This window comes from Pundamilia nyererei, unplaced genomic scaffold, assembly GCF_000239375.1.
Source record: "Pundamilia nyererei isolate P.nyererei 1_Seehausen unplaced genomic scaffold, PunNye1.0 scaffold00082, whole genome shotgun sequence".
In the NCBI taxonomy this organism is placed as follows: Eukaryota; Metazoa; Chordata; class Actinopteri; order Cichliformes; family Cichlidae; genus Pundamilia; species Pundamilia nyererei.
This window is the reverse complement of record NW_005187483.1, coordinates 1,893,091-1,914,109: the sequence shown is the minus strand read 5'-3', so window position 1 is coordinate 1,914,109 and position 21,019 is coordinate 1,893,091. Positions and strand designations below refer to the sequence as shown.

At 39.9% G+C, this 21,019-nt stretch overlaps 1 protein-coding gene across 1 annotated transcript in view; it reads left to right on the top strand.

Annotated features, from left to right (window-relative positions):
• Window positions 1-162: 162 nt before the first annotated feature.
• Window positions 163-21,019, top strand: part of LOC102193292 (rho guanine nucleotide exchange factor 28-like) — a 42,200-nt gene continuing 21,343 nt past the window's right edge. The window contains exons 1-12 of the mRNA XM_013912151.1: window positions 163-377; window positions 1,209-1,241; window positions 4,370-4,511; window positions 5,591-5,700; window positions 5,926-6,112; window positions 9,355-9,538; window positions 9,784-9,985; window positions 10,281-10,356; window positions 11,603-11,649; window positions 12,203-12,296; window positions 20,061-20,182; window positions 20,370-20,752. Of these exons, the coding sequence (XP_013767605.1) occupies window positions 1,209-1,241; window positions 4,370-4,511; window positions 5,591-5,700; window positions 5,926-6,112; window positions 9,355-9,538; window positions 9,784-9,985; window positions 10,281-10,356; window positions 11,603-11,649; window positions 12,203-12,296; window positions 20,061-20,182; window positions 20,370-20,752 (1,580 nt within the window). The 5' untranslated portion in view covers window positions 163-377. The remainder of the gene's footprint in view (window positions 378-1,208; window positions 1,242-4,369; window positions 4,512-5,590; window positions 5,701-5,925; window positions 6,113-9,354; window positions 9,539-9,783; window positions 9,986-10,280; window positions 10,357-11,602; window positions 11,650-12,202; window positions 12,297-20,060; window positions 20,183-20,369; window positions 20,753-21,019) is intronic.

The window sequence follows — 21,019 nt, the reverse complement described above, 5'->3', positions numbered from 1 at the left end:
CAGGCGCAGTAAATTTCCATTGTTAAAATGAATGTTTTTGTTTATATAGCCTGGCACAGTTTTATCGCCCTCCATTGGGGGGCGCTGTAACCTCAAAGAAACTGAACTTTCACTCGTAAAGGAGGAATTTGCATGTAAGCAGACGGAAGACCGAAGGCTTAAACGGAGACAGGAGAGGATGCTGTGTCAGTGGAGGCTGAGGCTCAGTCTGCAAGCGCATCAGCACCGACTGTCGACCCCTTCCCAACTTGTAGCCTAAATACGGACAGTTGAATTAGCAGTTAGCAAAAGGAGGATGAATCCGAATTAGAGGGATTTTTCTCCCCCACATATAAGCGTGCTGCCAAGGTTCTGTCGGAGTTTGAGCCCCTGTGCAGGTGGGTGCGTCAATATTTTACTTGAGGAATTAGTTCAATGTGTGTTTTGCATGCAGTCTTACTGACAATTTGCTAACTCGTTAAGACTCCCAAAACAGCGTAATTTAAAAAGCTTTTAACAATAAGTAAAATGACTTTGAGCCATTAAGAAAAAATACAATTGCACCTTAAGATAGTTGGAGGATATTTTATGAGAAATAGCCACTGACGTCCCAACTGGGATGAGCACTTCTGCTGTGTCATATAGCTAGCATATTTACAAAATAGCGCAAAGTCCCCCTACCCCCTTTAAATTGTTTTTCCTTTGACACTCTGATATTTAGTTAATGTTATTTAAAATATATATACCATTTTAAATGTAAATGCAATGCAGTAATAAAAAAAAAAAGCAATTTTTTTTCTTTAAAAATAGTTGTTTTACAGGGATTGTGTCCAGTTTAGGAAGTGACCACTGATACAGAACCGATCTGAACCCTGCAGGCTGAAATCCAATCGATTTCCTACTAAACACGCAGGCACGCACACACACACAGCAGATTTGGGAACATTTGGCGTTTTGGTGCTTCAACACACCAAGGCAGAATAGTATCATCATTAAAATCATTATTCTTGGGATCAAAAGATTATCCTGTCTCATCACAGGACCCCTGACTCAGCACGGCACATAAAAGGTTTGGTAATCTCTTCAGGATCAGAGGAAAAAGCAGAATAACCAAAATAACAAAAGAGGTAATGGGTAGTCACATGGCCACTCCAAGTGTGCAGTGTGTTTTCTCTTTTTCATTTTAGTCTCTCAGTTATCTTTTTGTTTTATGTTTGTCTTCCCTGCAGATGGAACTGAGCAGAAGAAAAGTGCCTCTGTATGTAAGTATGCGCCCCAGTTTGCAGCCTAGATCAGCTTCTTAAATTAATCTCAACAGTTAGTTTTCCCTCTGGAAAATCTCTAAAAATTGAGTTTGGAATTCAGTGAGAGATCAGCATCCTTGTTTATAAAATGAAAGTCACTGACAGATTGTGCTGTGTCTGAAAGGGTGTGACTGATATGTCTTCCTATGTCTGTTCATCATGTTAGCTGTAGTTTCTCTGTACGATTTATTTAAATGTGAACCCAGTGACCCTTTCACTGTGTTGTTGGAAATGGTGTTTTCAGACATATGAATAAATCATTTCTGTGTTGTTGTTTTTTTGTTTGTTTGTTTGTTTTGCTGTTGAACGCTAATTCAAAGTAACTCAGGGAAAAAAATAAACACATCTATCAGCACATAGGTGACAATAAGATCCTGGCATTTGTGTAGCTACCTACCAAATTGGTAACTCCGTGATTCATTCGCAGTGATGTTTTTTATTTGTATTTTACTTGATGAAAGAGAAATTGTAATTGCTGTGTATTTGATATGTGGCGTTTTTGATCATGGTAACCCTTTGAACCCCTGCTGCCTGTGATTAAGCTGTACACAAACAGGGCATGACTTTGGTCAAATATTATTTTTATTGGTTTGGTGGCCAAACAGTGCAAGAAAAATCATGCTCCTTTCGAGATCAAAGGCAGATGTTTTGCTCACATTTAGTTCAGTAATCTATAACTAATGTCATGCCCCTGATAGTTATTACAATTTTTAAAACTCAAAAGCATGTGTCTGAAAGTGTGTGTCTGTTACTATTGTGATCATTGTCCTGTTGCATGACCCAGTTTCAGCCAATCTTTAACTGTTGGGACAGTTTGACTCTAGAATACTTTGGCATACAGATGCTCCACTCAATGACTCCAATGTGCCCAGGTCCTTTGGCTGTTTGTGCTGATATGCTGTGCTTGTTTTTTGCCAAATGGGGTACTGTGCATTACGACCATCTCCACTTTGGTCTCCTCTGTCCAAAAGACGTTGTTTCAGAAGTCTGTTGATTTGTTCAGGTGCAACTTTGCAGACTTTATAGGATAATTTGATCACATACAGAAAAATGCTTTGTTGTATTAGTGCAGATCACTTAGCAACACAACAATTAACAACATTAACCTAAGTTATAACAAACCAAGCACACCCCTTTGCGAAAACAGAACAACTTGAGTAACAGTAAATGGAGCAGAATCACTGAACTGGTCGAGTCAAACTTGGAGGCAGCCCACCCAGCAACTGACAGGACCTATAGGATGTGCTGCCAACATCCCTGTCAGGCACCACAAGACAAGCACAGAGCTCTCATGCTCATACCTCAGCAAGTCAGAGCTATTTTGGCAGCATCACTTGGATCTAAACAGTATGAGACAAGTGGTTTTGATATTGTAGCTGATTGGTGTATGTGCTCACATCCACATAATAATATGCTATCCTTCAAGGTGCAAGACAAAGTAAAAAGTAGCATATGGCCACACTGGCACACTTCATATCATTGAAAGCACCAGAAATAGTTTTGTTTGAAAGTCTGCTCCAATCCATTCTTCTTCTGCCTCTGGCATTATCAACAGATATTTCCAGTATTTCATTTAGTGACCACATTACCATTAGTGGTCACGGTCTGGTCAATCATACAGATGTAGAGAGTCTTAATGAGGGTCCAGGAGAAGCCTGGTTGACGTTTGAGGATTTGTGGTCAAATAGAAATCTTCCAGACATGAAGAAATAAATAAGTGAACGCAAAGGTTAGATTAGGTGAGACAATGAGAAATGGAGGCAGGATTACTCAAAGTGTCCTTATTTTAGTCAATAAGAGGAGTGAAAGCAAAAAGCCTCTGGTTTTATTAACCATGAGAAATCAGGTCAGCTGTTGAGGCCAAAAGAAAGACTACTGAAAATACACTCTTAAGCCATCTACACTAATCTGTAATGTATATTGCATTTCACGGTAAACCTTACCTTTAGGACCTACATTTTGGCTGCAGCTTTTTTTGCCTCAGGCCTGTTCCTCTACTCCCGCCTCAGTCAGTCTTTTGATAGGTTTCCAAGAATAACCCACACAATATGTCTTGTGGCCTCAATACACTGGTCTATTGAGGCCACTGTAGGTGGACAAATTGATATCGTCTACAATAGATTTCTTCCCCTGTGACTGTTGGATGGTGGTGAAAAAGCAGCAGCTCTGTTAAAAGACAACTAGCCTGGGAAGCTTTTATTTTGTAGCTAGTGAAGCTAGTTCATGTTCAGCCTTTATACTTGAAATCTTTTGGTTGCATTAGTTATAACCACGTATTCAAAGTGGAAGCATCACATGAAGACAACAGCATGGACCCAGAAATGTGCAAAGATGCAGAAATCTGTTGAAAAACTTTGGAGACTGCAAAAAGTAGCAACTAGCCAAAGAACATAGTGGATGTATTTATATGTACTTGTGAGTAAAGAGTGAGTGCTAGACTTTCTCAAGTGGTTACTAAGAAGACTGGTTAAATGCTAGTGTTGTTTATATTTACTGAAAGTGTGAATAAGCAGCTGTTTTGAACAGCTTGCCACTTTTTGGCTGACAAGTTAAAAAAATGAATAGCTTGTGCTTTCAATATAACATAAATATTATTTCAATATATAAAACCTCAAGGTCTCAGCAAATCAGATTTCTGGGATCCTTAAAGGCTTGTATTGTTTTAATATAATTAACAGAACAGTTATAGGATGTCTTATTTTTAGATGTGTACTAGTCGATTTATTTATTTATTATTATTATTATTATTTTATTTTATTTGTGTGACTGTTCAAACCTTTTTTTCATTCTTTCTTTTGCCTTAAATGAGAAATCTAAAGTCTTGTAGCCTGTCTGGATCAGGACGGGTCTTTGAGGAGGCGCTAAGGCATTCCTGTTTTTATTGAGGAGGGATGGTTTATTGTACCCTCGAGAGGAATGCCATCAGGGGATTTGGTGTACTTTACAGAAATCTAGAACATCAGAATCAGAATAAAGTCTTGCTCTAAAATGAGCCTGTATACTTAACAATAGATGTATTTTTTTGATCGGTAGCATCTTTCTTCTTTGTTTTTCCTCTCGACCTCTTCCACCTTCATTTATCCCAGGGCGAAGCAAAGGTATTTGCATTGCTGGATGGTTTTGACTCTGCGCCAGAAGATGCAGAGGTTTACATTGTTTTGGAAGGATCCACACTGATCCATGTCACCAGGGCTCACAGTGATGTCATGCTCTGCTTTATTGTCCCCGGTATGTTTATGACTTTCTGATGTAGTATTACATGTGTAGTACTGTGTAAAAGTCTTAAATCACCCTCTATTTCTTTGTATTTTCCTAGGAAAATTAGAAATACATACAGCGAACATACATGGAAATATAGTTTCCTCACTGTTTCAGTACCTTCGGATGGTTTCTTAGATCAACTGAATAACAAGATGCTTCTCTCGGATCCTGTGTCACAGTTTTGCTCAATTTTTTTCTTCCTATTTCTTAACATGGTTTTCAGATAGTGTTCCTCCATTTTAATGTTTTTTTTTTTTAGGCCCTCCACTTCTTTTGTCCTTGACTTATTTGGATATCCTGAAGCTATTGCTTAAAGAAAACTCATAAAAATTACATGAAAGTTTGGCTCTTTGGAAGCAAAATGTAAAGAAATGACGGGTGCTTTAGGATTTTTGCACAATATTTTATGTTCTCATGTCTAATGCCGTATTTTGGTATTTTACAAAGCCATCGTCAAACATTAGTATATTCTAGCAATCCCATGTTTTTCCACTTTTTCACTCCCGATTATATATCAGAATACCTAAAAGAAGTATGTATTTGAATTTGGCTTACACATAAACATGTCCCTACAGTGGCTTGAGGTCTGACAGGGTGCAGAATCTTAGCAGCTTCCACATAGGAGTGAAACAGCTCCATGAACAATATGTCATTATTACTGAGCCTCTGTGTAGGTTGACTCAAACAACAGGCAGTCCTGCAGGCTTTGCACTCTCAAACATACTAACTCAATGCAGAAATGCAGAAAACAAAAAGTGCCTTTGTTAGCATCCAAAAAGAAAAGCTGATACTCAAACATATCCAAGGGCTTGGAGGCATTCTTAAAGCCCTGTAACCATAGTGTGTTTTTGTAGTGTTGACTCATTTCTCACAAACCATAAATCCTTTTGATAGATTTCCTTTCACCCTTTTGGGCTTCTATTTCTGTTTATTAAACACAGTTTGAACAAAAAAATCTGTAACTTTTGGAGTTTTTTGTTCCACCATATAAAAAGATATTGTTTATTTAACTGATGTTAAATATAACTTTTGTTGTGCTTGCTTAGGCCATAATCTGGCAGAGATGGTTTCTGTCCAGGCATACCTGTGCTCTGAAACTATACCTCTCACCTGGGTAGGCGAGGCTTCATTAGAGTATGTTCATGATGATGCTCAGGTAAGAAAAGCCAAAAAAAGTGTGCTTGTGGTAAAAATTACATGTTAATACAGTTTTTTCTTGTGCACATGCTTTTTAGTTCATATATAATTGATAAGAATTCTACTGACATTTTTGTATTGGAATGGGAAACGCTCCAATACAAAGGCAGCAGTGAAAATAATGTTTTGTAGAGCTCTTCAGTTACACCTGATTGTATCTTATTCACAACTGGCACCCTTACAGGACCTCGCAGAGCACCTGGTAATCCATGGACATTGTCTGAACTCCACGGATCACAACGAGCTGAGCAGCCTCTTCAACCTGGGCCAGCAGAGCTCCCATTGGGCTATGGATCACCGAGTGGCCCTGGCTATGGCTAACCTCGATATCCCCCCAAACTGGAATGTACTCGGGAGCCACAGTGGAGACGGTGAGAGCTGCACTGTCTTATCTTGCAGAACAGGGATTCCTACACAGTTATGCTTATCAAAGACACATAAAATGCAGTTTTTATTTCATGAAAAAATGTATTTAAAAATACAAAAAATTGAAAATTCTTAAAATGGTACACTCTGTTTATCCAAACAAAGTTGTAGCTTGGAAAATGTCATGTTAGAGGGAGGGGTTTTAATTAAAGAGTGGATTTACAGACAAGGATAATATATTTAATTATGTACACGTTTATTCATACAAAAAAACAAAAAAGAGGACAGCTATAGATTAGAAATGTAGCTGACAGCCTTTGTCATAATGCATCACTCAGCACTGTCCTGGTAACTATACCAGGAGGTTGAACTCTTCAACTCTGCAACCCCTCTGCCCACCTTCTCCCCAGCCATTATTCCCATTTTCCATGCTCACCAGGCTGAAATCGGAAGTGAACATGGTCCAACGTGTTCCTCTGTTAAATTCATCAAAGCCAATTAAGCAGCATGTAATGTGGTTAATAGAGCCTTTCCATCTGGAAGTAGCCCTAGGCAGAGCTCAATAAATCTGAGCGAGCATGTGTTTGTGTGTTTGCGTGTGGCCTGTGTGTGTGCTGACCACCAAGTTTACTAGATGCCACCATCTGTTTGTATGATCTGAGTGTTTGTGTAGGGCCACCTACATAAATAACAAACTAGATTTAGCTGTAATATAGTTATGGCAGTCTGTTTCATTGCAACGTCTCTCTCTAAATGTCTGCAGTTAATTTGATAACACTGCTTATGACATCATTCTATTGCCGATGCTTAATACAGCTCAATGATCAATCCCCGAATCTCTTAAGTACTCACTGTTTGCATGCAGTGCTTTCAATAAAAATTTAAAAGCACTGGAACATCTTAACAAATCCTTGTTACTGTCACAAAGACAAAAGATGACACTGGAGGTAATCATGTTCTTCCTGAGAACATTTCTTAAACTGAGCATACTAGAAAAATTGTAGCATTGTATTAACGTGCATTTCAATGCTCCGGACCTGCAAAATGCCAAAACGTCTGTTGTTGTTCACAGTTGCTGATGATCAGTTAATGAAGTGCATTTTATCAGTCACACCTGACTGTTACACACTCTCTTAGTTCTTATGGAATCAACAAGTGTGGCCTTAGTCTTTCACAGGACTGCATGGAAAGCTGTTTGTTCTTCACATGGCTGTATTCATTATATTAAAAATAGAAGCTGCACAGTAGGAAGTCAGTACAGTCAGTAGTAGTCAGTGCAGCTTTCATGACATTTGCATTTTTATTTTTACAGTATGTCTTCTGTCCACCCTACTTTTCAAATATGCACTAAATCCTGGCATGGATGCCAGTGTTGCACATTTTTGGAGAGAGATTCTGTCATTCTTTTTCAGCTGTTCTTTCTTAGGTTGTTTTGTTCTGTCTTTCTCTTCACATGTTATTATTGGATTTAGGTGGTGACACACTTGACCAAGTCTTCATAATCTTTACTGATTCAGTCATTGAACTTTGGATTTTTGTCAGAGGATAAAGCCTAGTACTCCTCTCAAAAAGCATTGAGAGGAGGAAGCATTCTGGTAATTTTCAGACATTAATGGCTCCATCTATAAGTCATCTCCTGACATCTTTTGCACTCGCCACACTGTCACCTCTGTGCCTCATTATTTCAACTTTTCAATTCAAGTCAGTTTTATTTATATATTGTATTTATAGCACCAATTCATAACAACAGTCAGCTCATGGTTCTTCTGTGTGTATTTACTCTGGTAGTCCTGGCCAAGTTCATGCTGCACCCAGTCAGAGCTGTAAAAATGTATCTCACCCAGTATTCGTCAGGCACCTTTTCATGTTCATTAGCAAAGTTTAATCTTGCAGCAATGTGCTGAACAGCAAGCCAGGACATTTTTTTTCTTGGACTCTCTCCACAGAGGTTGTTATGCAATGTTCTTCATACTGAATGAGCTGTCACAAAAACTCAAGATTTCAATTGGTAAGCCTCATGCTAAGTACGAAGCGCTTCCTGTCTGTTTTATGAAGCTAGATTCTTCACATCATGCACCGTCTTTGGCGTTATTTCAGGAGGAAGCTCACAGCAGCCTAATTAGTTGTAGAAGTAATGAGAATGAGTCACAGTACAAGTATATAAAAACTGATATTTTTAGTTATTGTTTTTACTATTTCTTCTTTTAAAAGTATAAAATCTTGAAATAATTATTTTTTGTTTTACTTTCGCTGGTAATTTATTTCAGTGTGAACCCATGTAAATCCATGATGCACTTATGCATCGTGATAGAAACATCAAAGTATAAAAGGAAGAGAAAAACTAAACATGGGACCATTCTGATTCTTTTATAAAAAACCTTTTCTTTAGTTAGTATAACTGGAAGTCACAGGTGTATTCTCTTTATTTCTACTTTTGGGACTGAAGTTTCAGTTTAGTTTCTCTAAAGTATGTTTTATCCTCTGTAAAGGGAAATACCCTAGTTGTCAGCTTAGAAATATTGTGATTCTGAAAAGGTGATACAGTCCTGAATTATTTGAAGTTTAAGTGCTCTTGCACAGAGCTTGACTCATTTCTCATCATCCTGCGGGTATTTCTTAATCTTTACACAGCTACCCATTACAGTAAAAAAGGCAAACTGTATGGTATCACAATGTAAAAAAAAAACAACTACCATTTTTATGATGAGATGACAATTTTAAGTGATACCAAGTGTTGCTTCTGTTATATTTGTATATTTTTCCTGCAATTTATTCTTTTCAGACAGCATTTGTCATTTATATCGGAGTTAACTAACGTACTTTAATGTAAACTTATTCTCTCTTTTAAGGTATAGTAATAAGATAAAAAAAACTTGTTAGAGAGTAAAATGTTTTTCGGCTGGAGCAGTTTTATCTGGTACAGATAGAAATCTTGTCGGACTGCATTAAATGGCAGACACAAATCTAAGAAGTCGTCACATTTGTAGACTGTCTGTTGTCACGATCTTGTTAAAAGGCTTCTGTTGCCTTAAAATAGGTCAGTGGACCAGAGGGATCCAGTGCTGTGTAAGAATAGAAATCAGTTAGTGACAGTTCAGATAGTTATCCTAATTAGACGGTTATCCAGATTTCTGACATGCTAGTTTCCTCCTGGTTAAGCAGTTGTCTTGGATCCCGCTGCATTCTTTCATGTCTTCAGAGATGTCATTTTTTAAAATTGTAATATATTTTTCTCCCTATTCTCCAGAGCACTGTCCCAGAGAGTCTCCCCTCCACCTAGCTGTTCGATGGGGTATGTGTCGACTTGCAGAGCTGTTGCTTTGCCAGCCTGGGGGTTTGATGGCTGTCAATCTGCCAAACGAAAATGGAGTCACGCCGCTGCAGCTGGCACAGACAGCAGGCAACACTGAACTGTTGGAGCTGCTCTCCAAGTAAGATTATAAACTTTAACGAGGTGCTTCCAGGAGAGACTCTGACAAATGAATGACTGTTTTGATAAAACATTGTGTATTCAGTGTAGAAGTTTCCTGTGCTCCTGTCAGGGAAAGACCAGATCATATGCACTTAATGACAGTAAATGTGATATGCAATATGTTAAAGAAGTTTGGGAAAATAGTAAAAACAGTATTCGAAATATCAACCCTAATGCCTAATATTTTTTTCTGTTGTTTTGCAGCCCACCCAATCCACTAGCTACACCTCCCGCTGGTCTTACCCAGGTGTGGGCAGACAGATCTCGCCTGCTTAGGTTCTGTCATGACATGGGGAACCTGACTCTGACTGTCAGACAAAACCTGAGGTGGAGCTCGGAGGAGAGCCGACATGCTGACATTCTGCTTCTCAGAGAGCGACTGAGAGATGAGGACTTCCTCAGAGGGGTGAGCAGAACAATATTATGATGGTCGTAAAGATTGTAAAGGTGATATTTGTAAACACAAGAATAAATTAGAAAAAGGTAGTTGATTACAATTATATAAAAGCAAAACAAAAAAAATTACAGATTAAGCTTTTGTTGAGGATGTTTTTTTTTGTTCAAGGTTCTTAAAGGTACTATTAAATTAAGGTTAGGTAGCAGGTGTGCAACTAACTAAACAGAAAAATCAAAACCCATAAATACAATACTTTCTCAGTTTACCGAATCTTTTGATTTAAATGCTGCTTTTTCTCCTACAGATCAAAGCACTAAGGAGGGAGCGGGTGGAGACGATCTTAGGGAAGGAAGAACTAGTGGATGATCCTGCAGACAGTGGTATCATACACATTCAATCTGTCTGATTTGTGGGATTTGGAGGCCTGATTAAACTAAACCATGCAGTCTTAGCTCTCCTCTTTCATGTTGAGATGATTTGCTATTTTTCACTGTATTGAATCTACACACTGTGGTGTCATGCAGACTTCAGTAGAAATTGACTGCCCTCATCTGGGCTTTGTGGGTACTGCAAAGATATGGCAAAAAACAAGTCAACTGTATGAAGGTGGCTGTTTGTCATTTCTTTGCTGAATAGATGATCAATCGTTAGTCAGTTATCAGGGAAATAATTAAAAACAATAACAACAGTCTACTTCAAAACTTTCTGCTTAAAAGTATTTCTCATCAAACATAATCATTTAAAAAACAAGGTAGTTGAAGATATTTTGTTTATAAAATAAAATGTGGGAAGTTTTGGGCAAGTCTGCTTAATCATTCCTTCCAGTGGTAGATTTGGATAAAGAGTAGAGGACGGATTTACTACTTCATCAAGCAGATGTAAAGGAAGCTCAGTAAAATAAAGAGTTCTTCAAATCTGATGTAGGCCTTGTTTTTAAATGTGGATATTTAAGGATATTTAAATAGATGAATAAAAACTTTGACCTGTTCCTGGTGCTACAGGAAAACTCAGCATGGCATAAAAATTCTTATAAAAATTCCCTACATAAGGCCTGTGGACATTAAGTAGGGAATTTTAAAGCAGTTTACCCACTAGTATTTGGCATATTCCACTGAGATCCCAAGCCACATCACTAGTGTGATTGACAGTATCTTTGACAGTATCTGAGCTAGTTTTGTTTTTATTTTTGAAATATTTCATCCTTCTCTTTTTTGTCCCTCTGTCTTTGTCTCTCAAGCTCTGGCACTACTTTTTCTCTTCTCTCTGAAACTCTGTTCCAGCCTATCTATCTTTTATGGGCCACTTCTGCTACATATCCTGCCTTCATTTTTCAACATCACCCAAGGCCACTAATCAAACCACCCAAACACTAATTTCCATGTATTTCTGCCTTGTTACTGGTAAGCCATCATACACCGTGCCCTTTGATCTAGGATGAACATGGTAATTAAATGAAAATGGAGATCAAGGCCACACAGTAAAAATAAATAAATCCCCCAGGTTTATGAAAAGAAAAGAAAAACCTGCGTTTACGTGGGATCATTAAAAACTGGCAAGCATCTGTGCTTACTTGTGTTTCTTTTGAAGTTTGATGGCTGTGTCTGAAAATGTTGTCTTTTTTTTCAGCACTGTATCCTGACATAAATGGAGAAAACTCTGCCGTTGAAGAGAATGTAAGTATTTAACGCACGGCAGTAAAACATTTTTATAAGGATTCACATGCGTACAAGTCTATGGATTACAATATGATCCGAATATTCTTGACAAATTCCGTGCAACAAGAGGCGTTCCTTCCAATTTTCCTGAATATGTTATTACAGGTGGCATTTTAAACACACTTATTCACTTTCCATGAACATCTGTACCAGCTAGTGGCAAGCACTGCTACAATAACTGTGGAGCATTGTCTGCTTCTCAATGCTCCACAGTTGTTGTTTTTTTTTTTCACTCTTATTGTCAAGGTGCTGGATTTGGCACCTTGCACACACCACTGAATAGCTGACTTTGTGAGCGGTCAAGTGTGTGTTTCGTGTTTTGAGAGGTGTGGTGTGTGCACATGATTCTTGTCATCCAGTAGGAACAGTTTAATGTGTTACAGATGGTTAACTAATTGATCTGTCTCACACACCTAGGCACTCGCCAAACACTTGTGTTTTTTTACTTAGTTCTACTCGTTTTTTTCGGTTTTTGTGGTATGCTGGAAATGCGCATGCTGTTTCGTTAAAGGTTCCCAGTTTCTACTCCGAAGTATACGAGGAGCCGCTGATGTTCTGTCTGAATGAGGAGGACGAAGAAGACGAGCCTTCACAGTCTGACTCTGGTAAGATTTTCTTTCAAAGTAATTTTGTTTTTTTAGAAGTCCGTTTTTAGCTGTGGTTTTAATTGTACAGTTTGTGGTACATCAACTTTTGTGCAGACGGGAATCGATCACTGTTGTTTTAGGTGCTGTTATGTTCATAGGAAGTTATCCAAGTAGCTTCAAATTATTGAGTGAGTTCAAACTGCAGGAAACATTTCCTTTCCTGAACAGAACTTGGAACTCTAACCATCATCTATGGCTGCCGACTGTCCCCGCTGACTATAGGATCACATTTCAGGCCCCTGGCTTGTCTTGCCCCCCTCTCCCTGAAGTTTTTTTAGTCGTGTCACTCTGTGTTTACAGTTATTGTTGAACCGAGCAGGATCTTTTTTTTTTTCTTTTTTAATGAACACTTCATCCTGAGTCATCCTGCTTCTGCCAGTAGTGACAGGAGACCAGAAACAAACCAAGCCAATTCCTGACTAAATGGCTGAAGGTGGCTTCACTCTGATGTACTCCTGGATTGCAAGAGGAAGGATTTGAGAGTGGGAACATCCTGTGGGTTAATAATTGGCTGGTATTACTGCAGACCAGACTGATGCCTCAGTGTAAGAATGCTGTGGTGACAAGCCGAGGCTTCAGACTTTATAACACTTGGCACTGAACATCTGTAATCTTAGCATCCTGTGGTGAGTGTAGTTTTTCATGCTAAATGGTTAAGCCATTTTGTCCTCTGTGTGCATGTTTCTCTGTGTTTGTTAGCTGAGTGGAAGCTCTTCATCATTTTCGTGTAGCCTGTGATGTCTGCCTCCCTCTGGCCTCTTTTGACCCCTTAAATCACCTTCTGTGGCTCAGATCAAATAATATTGGTCACTTGAATGATGTTTTGCACAAGTTTCCCCTCAGTGGGTCATGTTTGAATGAACACAGCTCAGACTGGAAATGACTCAGGTTTCATACATGCCATTCTTCTGGGATAAAGGTGCTCATTTGACCCTTAAAGAATTTAAATTCTTCAGTAAACATTCCAGGCCTGTCAGGTATCGTGAGTGGCTAGAAGGTTTTTACATTTTTTAGTGAAGTAGTGAAGCTTATATTGTGATTCTGGTCTGTTTGTTAACACTAACAATATGGCTGCATACGTTGAGCGAATGCGTCATCGAGTACACAGACAGAACTTGTGTATCCAGCGCTTCAGCTAGGGATGAGGAATTTCGAATGTAGCTGTCATCTTTCCCCTATCTTCTTGATGTCATCTTTCCTGTCTCCATTTCAGATTACTGTAACTTATTTGACATGACTGTATGTACATAGAAAACTTTTTTTTCTTTTTAAGGTTTTACTCTTTTCAAGATTCATATGATAATTTGGATTTTTTTGAGAGGGATAAAGGACTGTTTGTCTTCTTCAGTCACACATTCTCCCATCTCTGCCTTCCTAATGCCCCTGATATTTAAATACCCCACCCAAAACACACTCTTGCACCCAAATGCCTACATACAGACGAATACACATACCATTCCCCATCACATCCTTCCAGGTCAGCATTTTAATGTGAGTTTAGCGAACAAATAGCAAAGGCCACTTCATCCCGAGGAGCGCTGCTCTCCTCCACAGTTGAGGAGAGGGAAGAAGTTTCTGTGTGCGTGTGTGTTCACTTGTGTATTTGATTGGAAGAATTCAGTAGGGAAGAGTGCTCTGAGTGGGACAGGGGTATAGGGAAGTAAAAAGGGGGTGTTTGTGGTTGAATGGGGGTTGCCAGGGCTTTGCTGAATGCAGTTTTCCAGCAGCTTGTTGAGATCTCCAGGGAAAGGAGAGCAGAGGAGTGTTAAAGCAGTGTGTGTTTATGTGTGTGTGTGTGTGTGTAATAGGGGGGAAACTGTGAGAGAAAGGGATTTATGATATGGATAGTTTGGCAGGGTGTCAACAAACGATAAGTGCAGCACCAGGAGCGCAGAGAAGAGTCTGCGACCCCGACTGTGGGATCTAATTGGAGAATGGAAAAAAGGATTAAACCTCACACAGACCCCACAAAGGCAGCATTAATGTTCACTAGCCCGGTGCCAACACCCTCCATCACCCCTCCCCATGCACATACACAGAAACTTTCTATAGTCACAGTGTACCTCTTTTTCTACTCTTCGCGTATATTCTGCCTGCAAAACCCATCTCATCTCCTTTTTCTCTCTCTGTTTTTCCACATTCCTTCATTTATGTGCATGTGTAAACCCATGCTTGACCTCTTTTCACAGTGCCATTGTCCAGTTTGTCTTGTAAATCCTCTTTACCATCCTTTTTGCTGATCTTCACTTGTATCTGTGCTGCTGCAATTGGAGCACTGTACTCCTGCAGTTTGGCAAGAGGAGGAAACATGGATGAAGAAAACAGCAGCAGCTCTCTGTGCTGTCTCCATGGAGAAGCTGCTAACCTGGCAGTCCCTCCTCCCCTCTCAGCTGGGCTTTGACATGCTAAAATATAGAGAACGAGAGAATGGAGTGATTGAGAAGGACTCTCTTCAGATGGCATTAGGCATATTTGGGATGAATTGCCAGTGCTTTTAACTGGGTAGTGTTCAGCTATGCAGCCTGGTATCTCTCCGAGACAGTTATGGACTCACAGAGTTAATGATTTCTATCATGTCTGAGACTCACTTTCAATAAGCAGTCTGGCTTCATGTTTCTCTTCGCTGCCGGTTCTAAAGTCATTCCTATATTTGACTGTTTCTCTCCCTTCCTCAGTCCCTCCTTTCAGCTGTCAATACCCTCCTCCCTCTGCTGCTGTCAGCATGTGTATATCTCGCTCCCTCTTTCTCATGACCGTGTGTGGTATATGAGCAAAGAAGGCAGAGACTGACTTAGTTACCTAAAAGTTTGCTCAGATGTAAGAAGAGCAGACAGAGAGGAAACTCAAAAAGAAAGAGTTCAGCCCCGGCTCTGCTGGACAGTTGGTTGAGAGCTGTGGAGGGGGAAGGGGAGTAGTTTAGGGGGAGGGGTGGTTGGGGGAGACAGAGGGGAACATGCTGGCTCACTCCTGAAGTGTCAGAGTGTCTGCAGCAGGGCTCCGGGAAAAAAAGGAGAGTGAGTGCTACAGCTAGTCCGCAGTCTGTTCAGCCATGTGGGAATAGACGTAACTGCTCATTTATTCATCACACACATCGAACTGTTCGGATGAAGATTTTCTATAAGATCGTAACTCATGGACTCTGACTCCGACTGCCCTTTCAACTACTCCTGGCCTTCTTTTCCCAAGATGAGGATGCGCCGGAAGATGGGGAAAAAAGGTAACGCAGCATTAAAAACCATATTTAAAAGTAGTTTTGCTATTCTGTCGCTTTGACAGGTATAGTTCTGCGAGTGTCCACAAATCTTAATTCACTTTTCACTTCACTGTCATTGACGTCCTTAAAACACATTTCTGACATGTTGATGTCTGCAGTGTTTGACAGACACAAAAAAGATTTGGAAAAACATGTGGAATCGTTTTAAAGTGAAAAATGTTAACTTTTTAAACACAGATTAGGCAGCTCTTCTGGCAAACTCAGGACTTAACTTCTAAATGCCCTGTTGGCAGGCATGTTTCACCATTCACTGTGGAACAATAAAGTTAAAATTAGACTTTTCCCATTACACACTCTTACTCACAGACATCCACTGCAGTACCGAGTCTGTCAGAGAGAGCTAACTGCATGTTTACCAGTGATGTAACCTGATACCTGACAGTATGTTGGGGAATGTCAGATGTCCACTCGAGGCTGATTGAGTGGTTTGGGGCTTTCGCCATCTTCAAACTGTTGTGTGCATCTAAACCCTGCTGAGAAGTCGTGGCCTCATGTGACTGCTAGGTTGCAGTGCAAATGGGAGGCCCACTGTTTAATATGTGCGGTCATATCCCTAGCCTCAGGGAACTGCACTTGATAGCTCTAATTGGTTGTTTAGGTGTCAGTGAAAGAGTGACTGTGATTGAATTGAGTATTGGTTTATTATCAGGCACGGAACCAAAATCTGGTTAATACTTCATCCTGGCATAAAAATTTGTTATTTCATTGTTAGTCATGGGAGAGTTAAATTAAATGCTAAAAATAGTGCATGATTAAACCAGAGTGGTTAAACAGTTCGTTGCTTATGTACAAGTGATTCTGTGTTTGTTGGGAGAAGCGAGAAAGAGAGAGGGAGTTAGGATCAGAGAGACAGACACGGGGAAAGATTATGTTACTGCCACGGCTGTGTCATGGCTCAGCTCCAGTTGTCTTTTCCTCATCTTTCACCATAAACCTCTGCAAGATTATCTATGTTATTGCTTTGTAATTGTGATTGACACAGGCTAGCTTTATACACACTGCTGGCCCATGCTCTCTCAATGAGGAACAGAAACGGTGGCACTGCATCAACTTTTTGAACTGAACTGCTTCTATTCGATTTCGACTTTCTTTTTTTTCTGGTCTAACAGTACACCTGCAAAGTGAAATGTGATTTCAGGTGCGCACAGACAGACGTTTATTTCTTTGCTCTGAGAGTTGCACGGCTCGTTCTGGCTTCACCTTTTCCTGTAAATACAATGGGCCTGTGATGCTTGGATTGGGATGTTTGACCACAGGTGTCATAACTCAGAGTGGTTTTGTGGATGTTGGTGGACAATTGTTCTAATGATTTAAAAGTCCCGAACACTAAAGTTAAATAAATGCCTCCCCTATTTTTATAAGGTAATAAGACCTCCTGTTGTGATTCTTTGAGACTTGGCTTGTTATTTTACTTTCAGCTCTCATCAAAGTGACAGCTGTTTAGTGTGGTCCTTGTAAAGCAAGTTACATCATAAAAGAAGGAACAGCATGAACAAATAATCCATTTATAATTATAATAAGCAAGCCTAGGTGTTTATACGATTAATCATTGTTATTGTATGTTTATCTTGAATTTTATGTTTTGCCCTACAGCTTCTAAAAGGAGTGAACCTTGAGAAAGAAGCCTTGTGGCTGCGCTGCCTCCCCCTCCTCTTCATCCTGCCTACCTCGGTCTCCCTCTCCCAGGGGTGTGCATGGGTTGAAGGGTCACTCTCTGTGTTTAACTGCCCTGGTCTGGAAACCTGGCACTGACTGCTGTCTTTGTCTGTTTTGCTATAGAGTCTCTCTCGGTCTCTGTTTTTCTCGCTGCTGCTACTTTAGGCATTGCTACTGTATACGGTTGCTTCTCACTAAGGGACATGCTCTGAATATCACATCACTTCAGCTTTACTTTTAGCGAGCAGAAATCCTACATAAATAGATCCGCATACTGCTCTGCTTTTCTTTAAAAAAAAAACATCCCCTTTCAAGTCACAGCTGATTGACTGCTTACTCTGCCTCGGGAATAAAGACAGCTTTTCCAGCAGGACGAATTACTTTTTGCTGTTGTAACTTGTTGGCAATATGAACACCCTGCTTCTGTTATTCCCCCAGTTAACTAATGTTAAACACAGATCACACTGCCCGACAGTAATGTTCACTGAGCCAGAATTTATGGGTCAGAGGTGTGTGAATGATTGAGGCCACAGCAGCCAGCTGTGGCTTTGGACCCTGCCCAGAGCCTGAACTATTAGGTCTGTCTGTCAAGTCCCTAAAGTAGGTTTATATGAAATGATATCTGCTTTCAAACAGCAGTTTGACCCACATCCAGAATCTAACCCCATTCTGTGGATTTGATGTTGGACTAAAACGAATCCTTTTCTACATAGCAGAAAGTTTTATGTGACTTTGCGCAGGTACAGTGGATTTGGTTTGAGGTTCATATACAGTATAATCTCCTCAGGTGAAACTAAGAGAATCCAGACGTTTTTAACAATGGAGAATCAGGTTGTAAAAATGTAAGAATTTCGCTGAGAGATATAAAAACTTTGGCTGTCCTGGAGTGATGTGCAGTCGTCTCTGTATATGCTGCAGTACTTAAACTTGGGTTAATTTGTTTATGTTTAACATGGATGTAATGGGAATCATCTGGTGTCCTCATCAGTGTTAGCTCAGCTCCCTCTTGCCTCTCATATTTATCTAACTTGCAGCATATAGGAAGCACAGCCAGTTTCTTCTTTGATTTATTCACTGTTACAGTTGCTGAATGCCTTTTTTATTATTATTCTGCAGTGCTGGCAGCTTGGACACAATGGATAAACTATTGATTTACTTTAAAAGAAGAATGTTGAGTCTTGCTTTAATAACTGCTTGATGAGCTGAGATTTAAAACAGCAGTGCCAAAGACACTGTTGGAGGCAAAGCTCGGTCACGGCAAGGTGAGAATGTCATTATTAGCTTAATAATGTAACTGTGCTAATGAGACCTCCTCTTCTGGTTACTACGACCAGAAATGCACCAGCTGCTGGTGTGATTAGATTTTTCTGTTGACTCTTCAGCTTAATGTAAATTCCTCTACAAGTTTTCTTTCTTCAGACTGATGACTTTTTTTCTTTTGTTAACAAGTAATGTAATGTAATGGTGGTAGTTTCGCAGTTCAAGTAATCATAAATTGACTTACTTTGGCGATTAACCAATCATTTTACTGTACGTCCCATTTTCACTTTGATGCTTTGAAATCAAAAAAGGCAATCGCTGAAACATTTGTGCTCTTTTTGTCCTGTTCCTGCTACTTGTGCACATGTGTAGTTCACCTAGCGAGATGGCATAGAACAGAGAAACCTTCACTTTGAGGAAGTTAACAGAATGTAAAACAATAATCTTGTAGCTTGTTAAGCATTTTACTTTTAAAAGTAATATTACCTAACACTGGCAGAAACACACATTTTGCTGATGGTTATCTAGTAGCAGTAAAAAAAACTATATTAAAAAAAGTAAAGTCAGTGTACCTGGTTAGTGTTTAATAGAGATTTTTTATGAGCAGTCAGAATTCGCAAGTAAGTTTGAAAATAATTGTTACTGTGGTTATTTTTCACATTAAAAGCAGCAGCTGACTATTCAGTCTCACCTGATTTCTAGCTGTTTTATAGCTTTTGAGCATTTTTATCTGATGCTAACCATTTTATATATTTTTTTTTGTGTGTAAAAAATTATGATTTTATGACCTATGTGTTTATTTTGCTGCCACTATCATTTTAAGTTGCATTTTAATAGTACTCTATAAATTATGACTATTTTGTTGTTGTTGTTGTTATTAGTAAAAAACTAGTTTGTATAGAGCATTTAAACTTTCTTAAAAGATAATGTGCCCATTAGTGTCTTACCAAAGGTTTATTGTTATGTGTAGTATTAATGGTAACTTTTACCTTCTTTGTTTATGTGAATCGGTTATTTTCAAACCTGAAATACTTCATAAGAAACTGAGTTGTGGAGAGTGTGTGTGCTTTATACAGAGCAACATCCCAGAGGGAGCTTTGTGTGTTTTGAGAGCAGGAGTGTTTTTCCCCGTTTAACAGTAAAACCAGGCTGCTGCTCACAGTGGCTCTTCTGTGTTGAAAGGATTCCTCTCAATGCTACTGTGTGCTCACCAGGAGTTATTTCCACTCACCCACTGCATCGAAGGCAGGGTGGAGAAGAAACAAGCCTGCAGATGTGTACTCTCGACTCCGTGCACGCCCTTTCACGCGTGTGTGCAAAGAGCCATTCAGATAGAGGCACACACACATACATGCACACACTCATACACACACAAACGCATACAGAGACTCTTAGTCCTGAACAATGACAAGCAACTGCCCAGGATGTCTATGTCACTTCCCGTGTTTGTGAGAAGTTATTTGGTGTTGCTGTGGAAACTAAATGTAATATTGAAAAATCCCGGCTCTCTGTGCATTCTTCTCTCTCTGTAGAGAAAAGCCAGTCCATAAGGGAGAGCCAGGCCTCGTCTCCAACACTGGCTGCAGCTGCCAGACTGTCAGCGATGATACACGGCAAAGACCAAGTGTATGCCAACGCCATGCTGGTGGATCAGGTGAGTTGCTCAAGTTTTTCTATACAGTGTCATTAGGTAAAATGCAGTTTACGACAGGGATATAATTTAGAACAGCGCATGAACAACAGACTTTGCTCATAAGATGTGAATCGTTTCACTGGATGAGCTGCAAATCATCTGGCGGAACAGTTTGGGGTCTCATTGCATTCTCACTTTTCTTTTCCAGGTGGACGATGCTGACATTAAATACCGCTCTCCAGGGGAAGAGGAGGTCAGCCCTGCATCTCATGCTGACAGCTCCAGCTGGGATTCGTTCTCTGTGACTCCCCCTAATTCAGGGAACTGCTCCCAGAGCCGGTGCCTATCGTCACCCCACAACAGGCTGAGGGGAATCCAAGGTTCTGGCCTGGAGAACCACAGAGAGCAGTCCCCTCTTGTCTCCCCCCCCTGTCCTTTCGCTTCCTCCCCATCTTTCCCTTCCTCGCCCCTGGCTTCCGCCCTCCGTTTGTTTGAGGAAGCACACAAGCGTCAGCCGCAGACAGGCTTGCCACGCTCTCCTTCTTTGAGTCGTAGAGGATGCAGCTTCACAGAGGCAAGCCGAGGCCTGAGGTAGGACACAATTGCAGTTATTCTTGAAAAGGTTTAGACTATTTCTTCTATTGAGATTATGTTAAAGATCACTCTGACCCACTTCAGAATCAGAATCAGATCAGAATCAGAATCAGAAAGGGTTTTATTGCCAAATGTTGGGCAGGTTTACAACATTAGGAAATTGCTGCAGTGCTTCAGTGCAGACATACTGTCATAAATTACGCTAAAATAGACATGAAAATAAAAATAAGAATAAGAATTAAAAGTGCTAAGTAGATAGATATA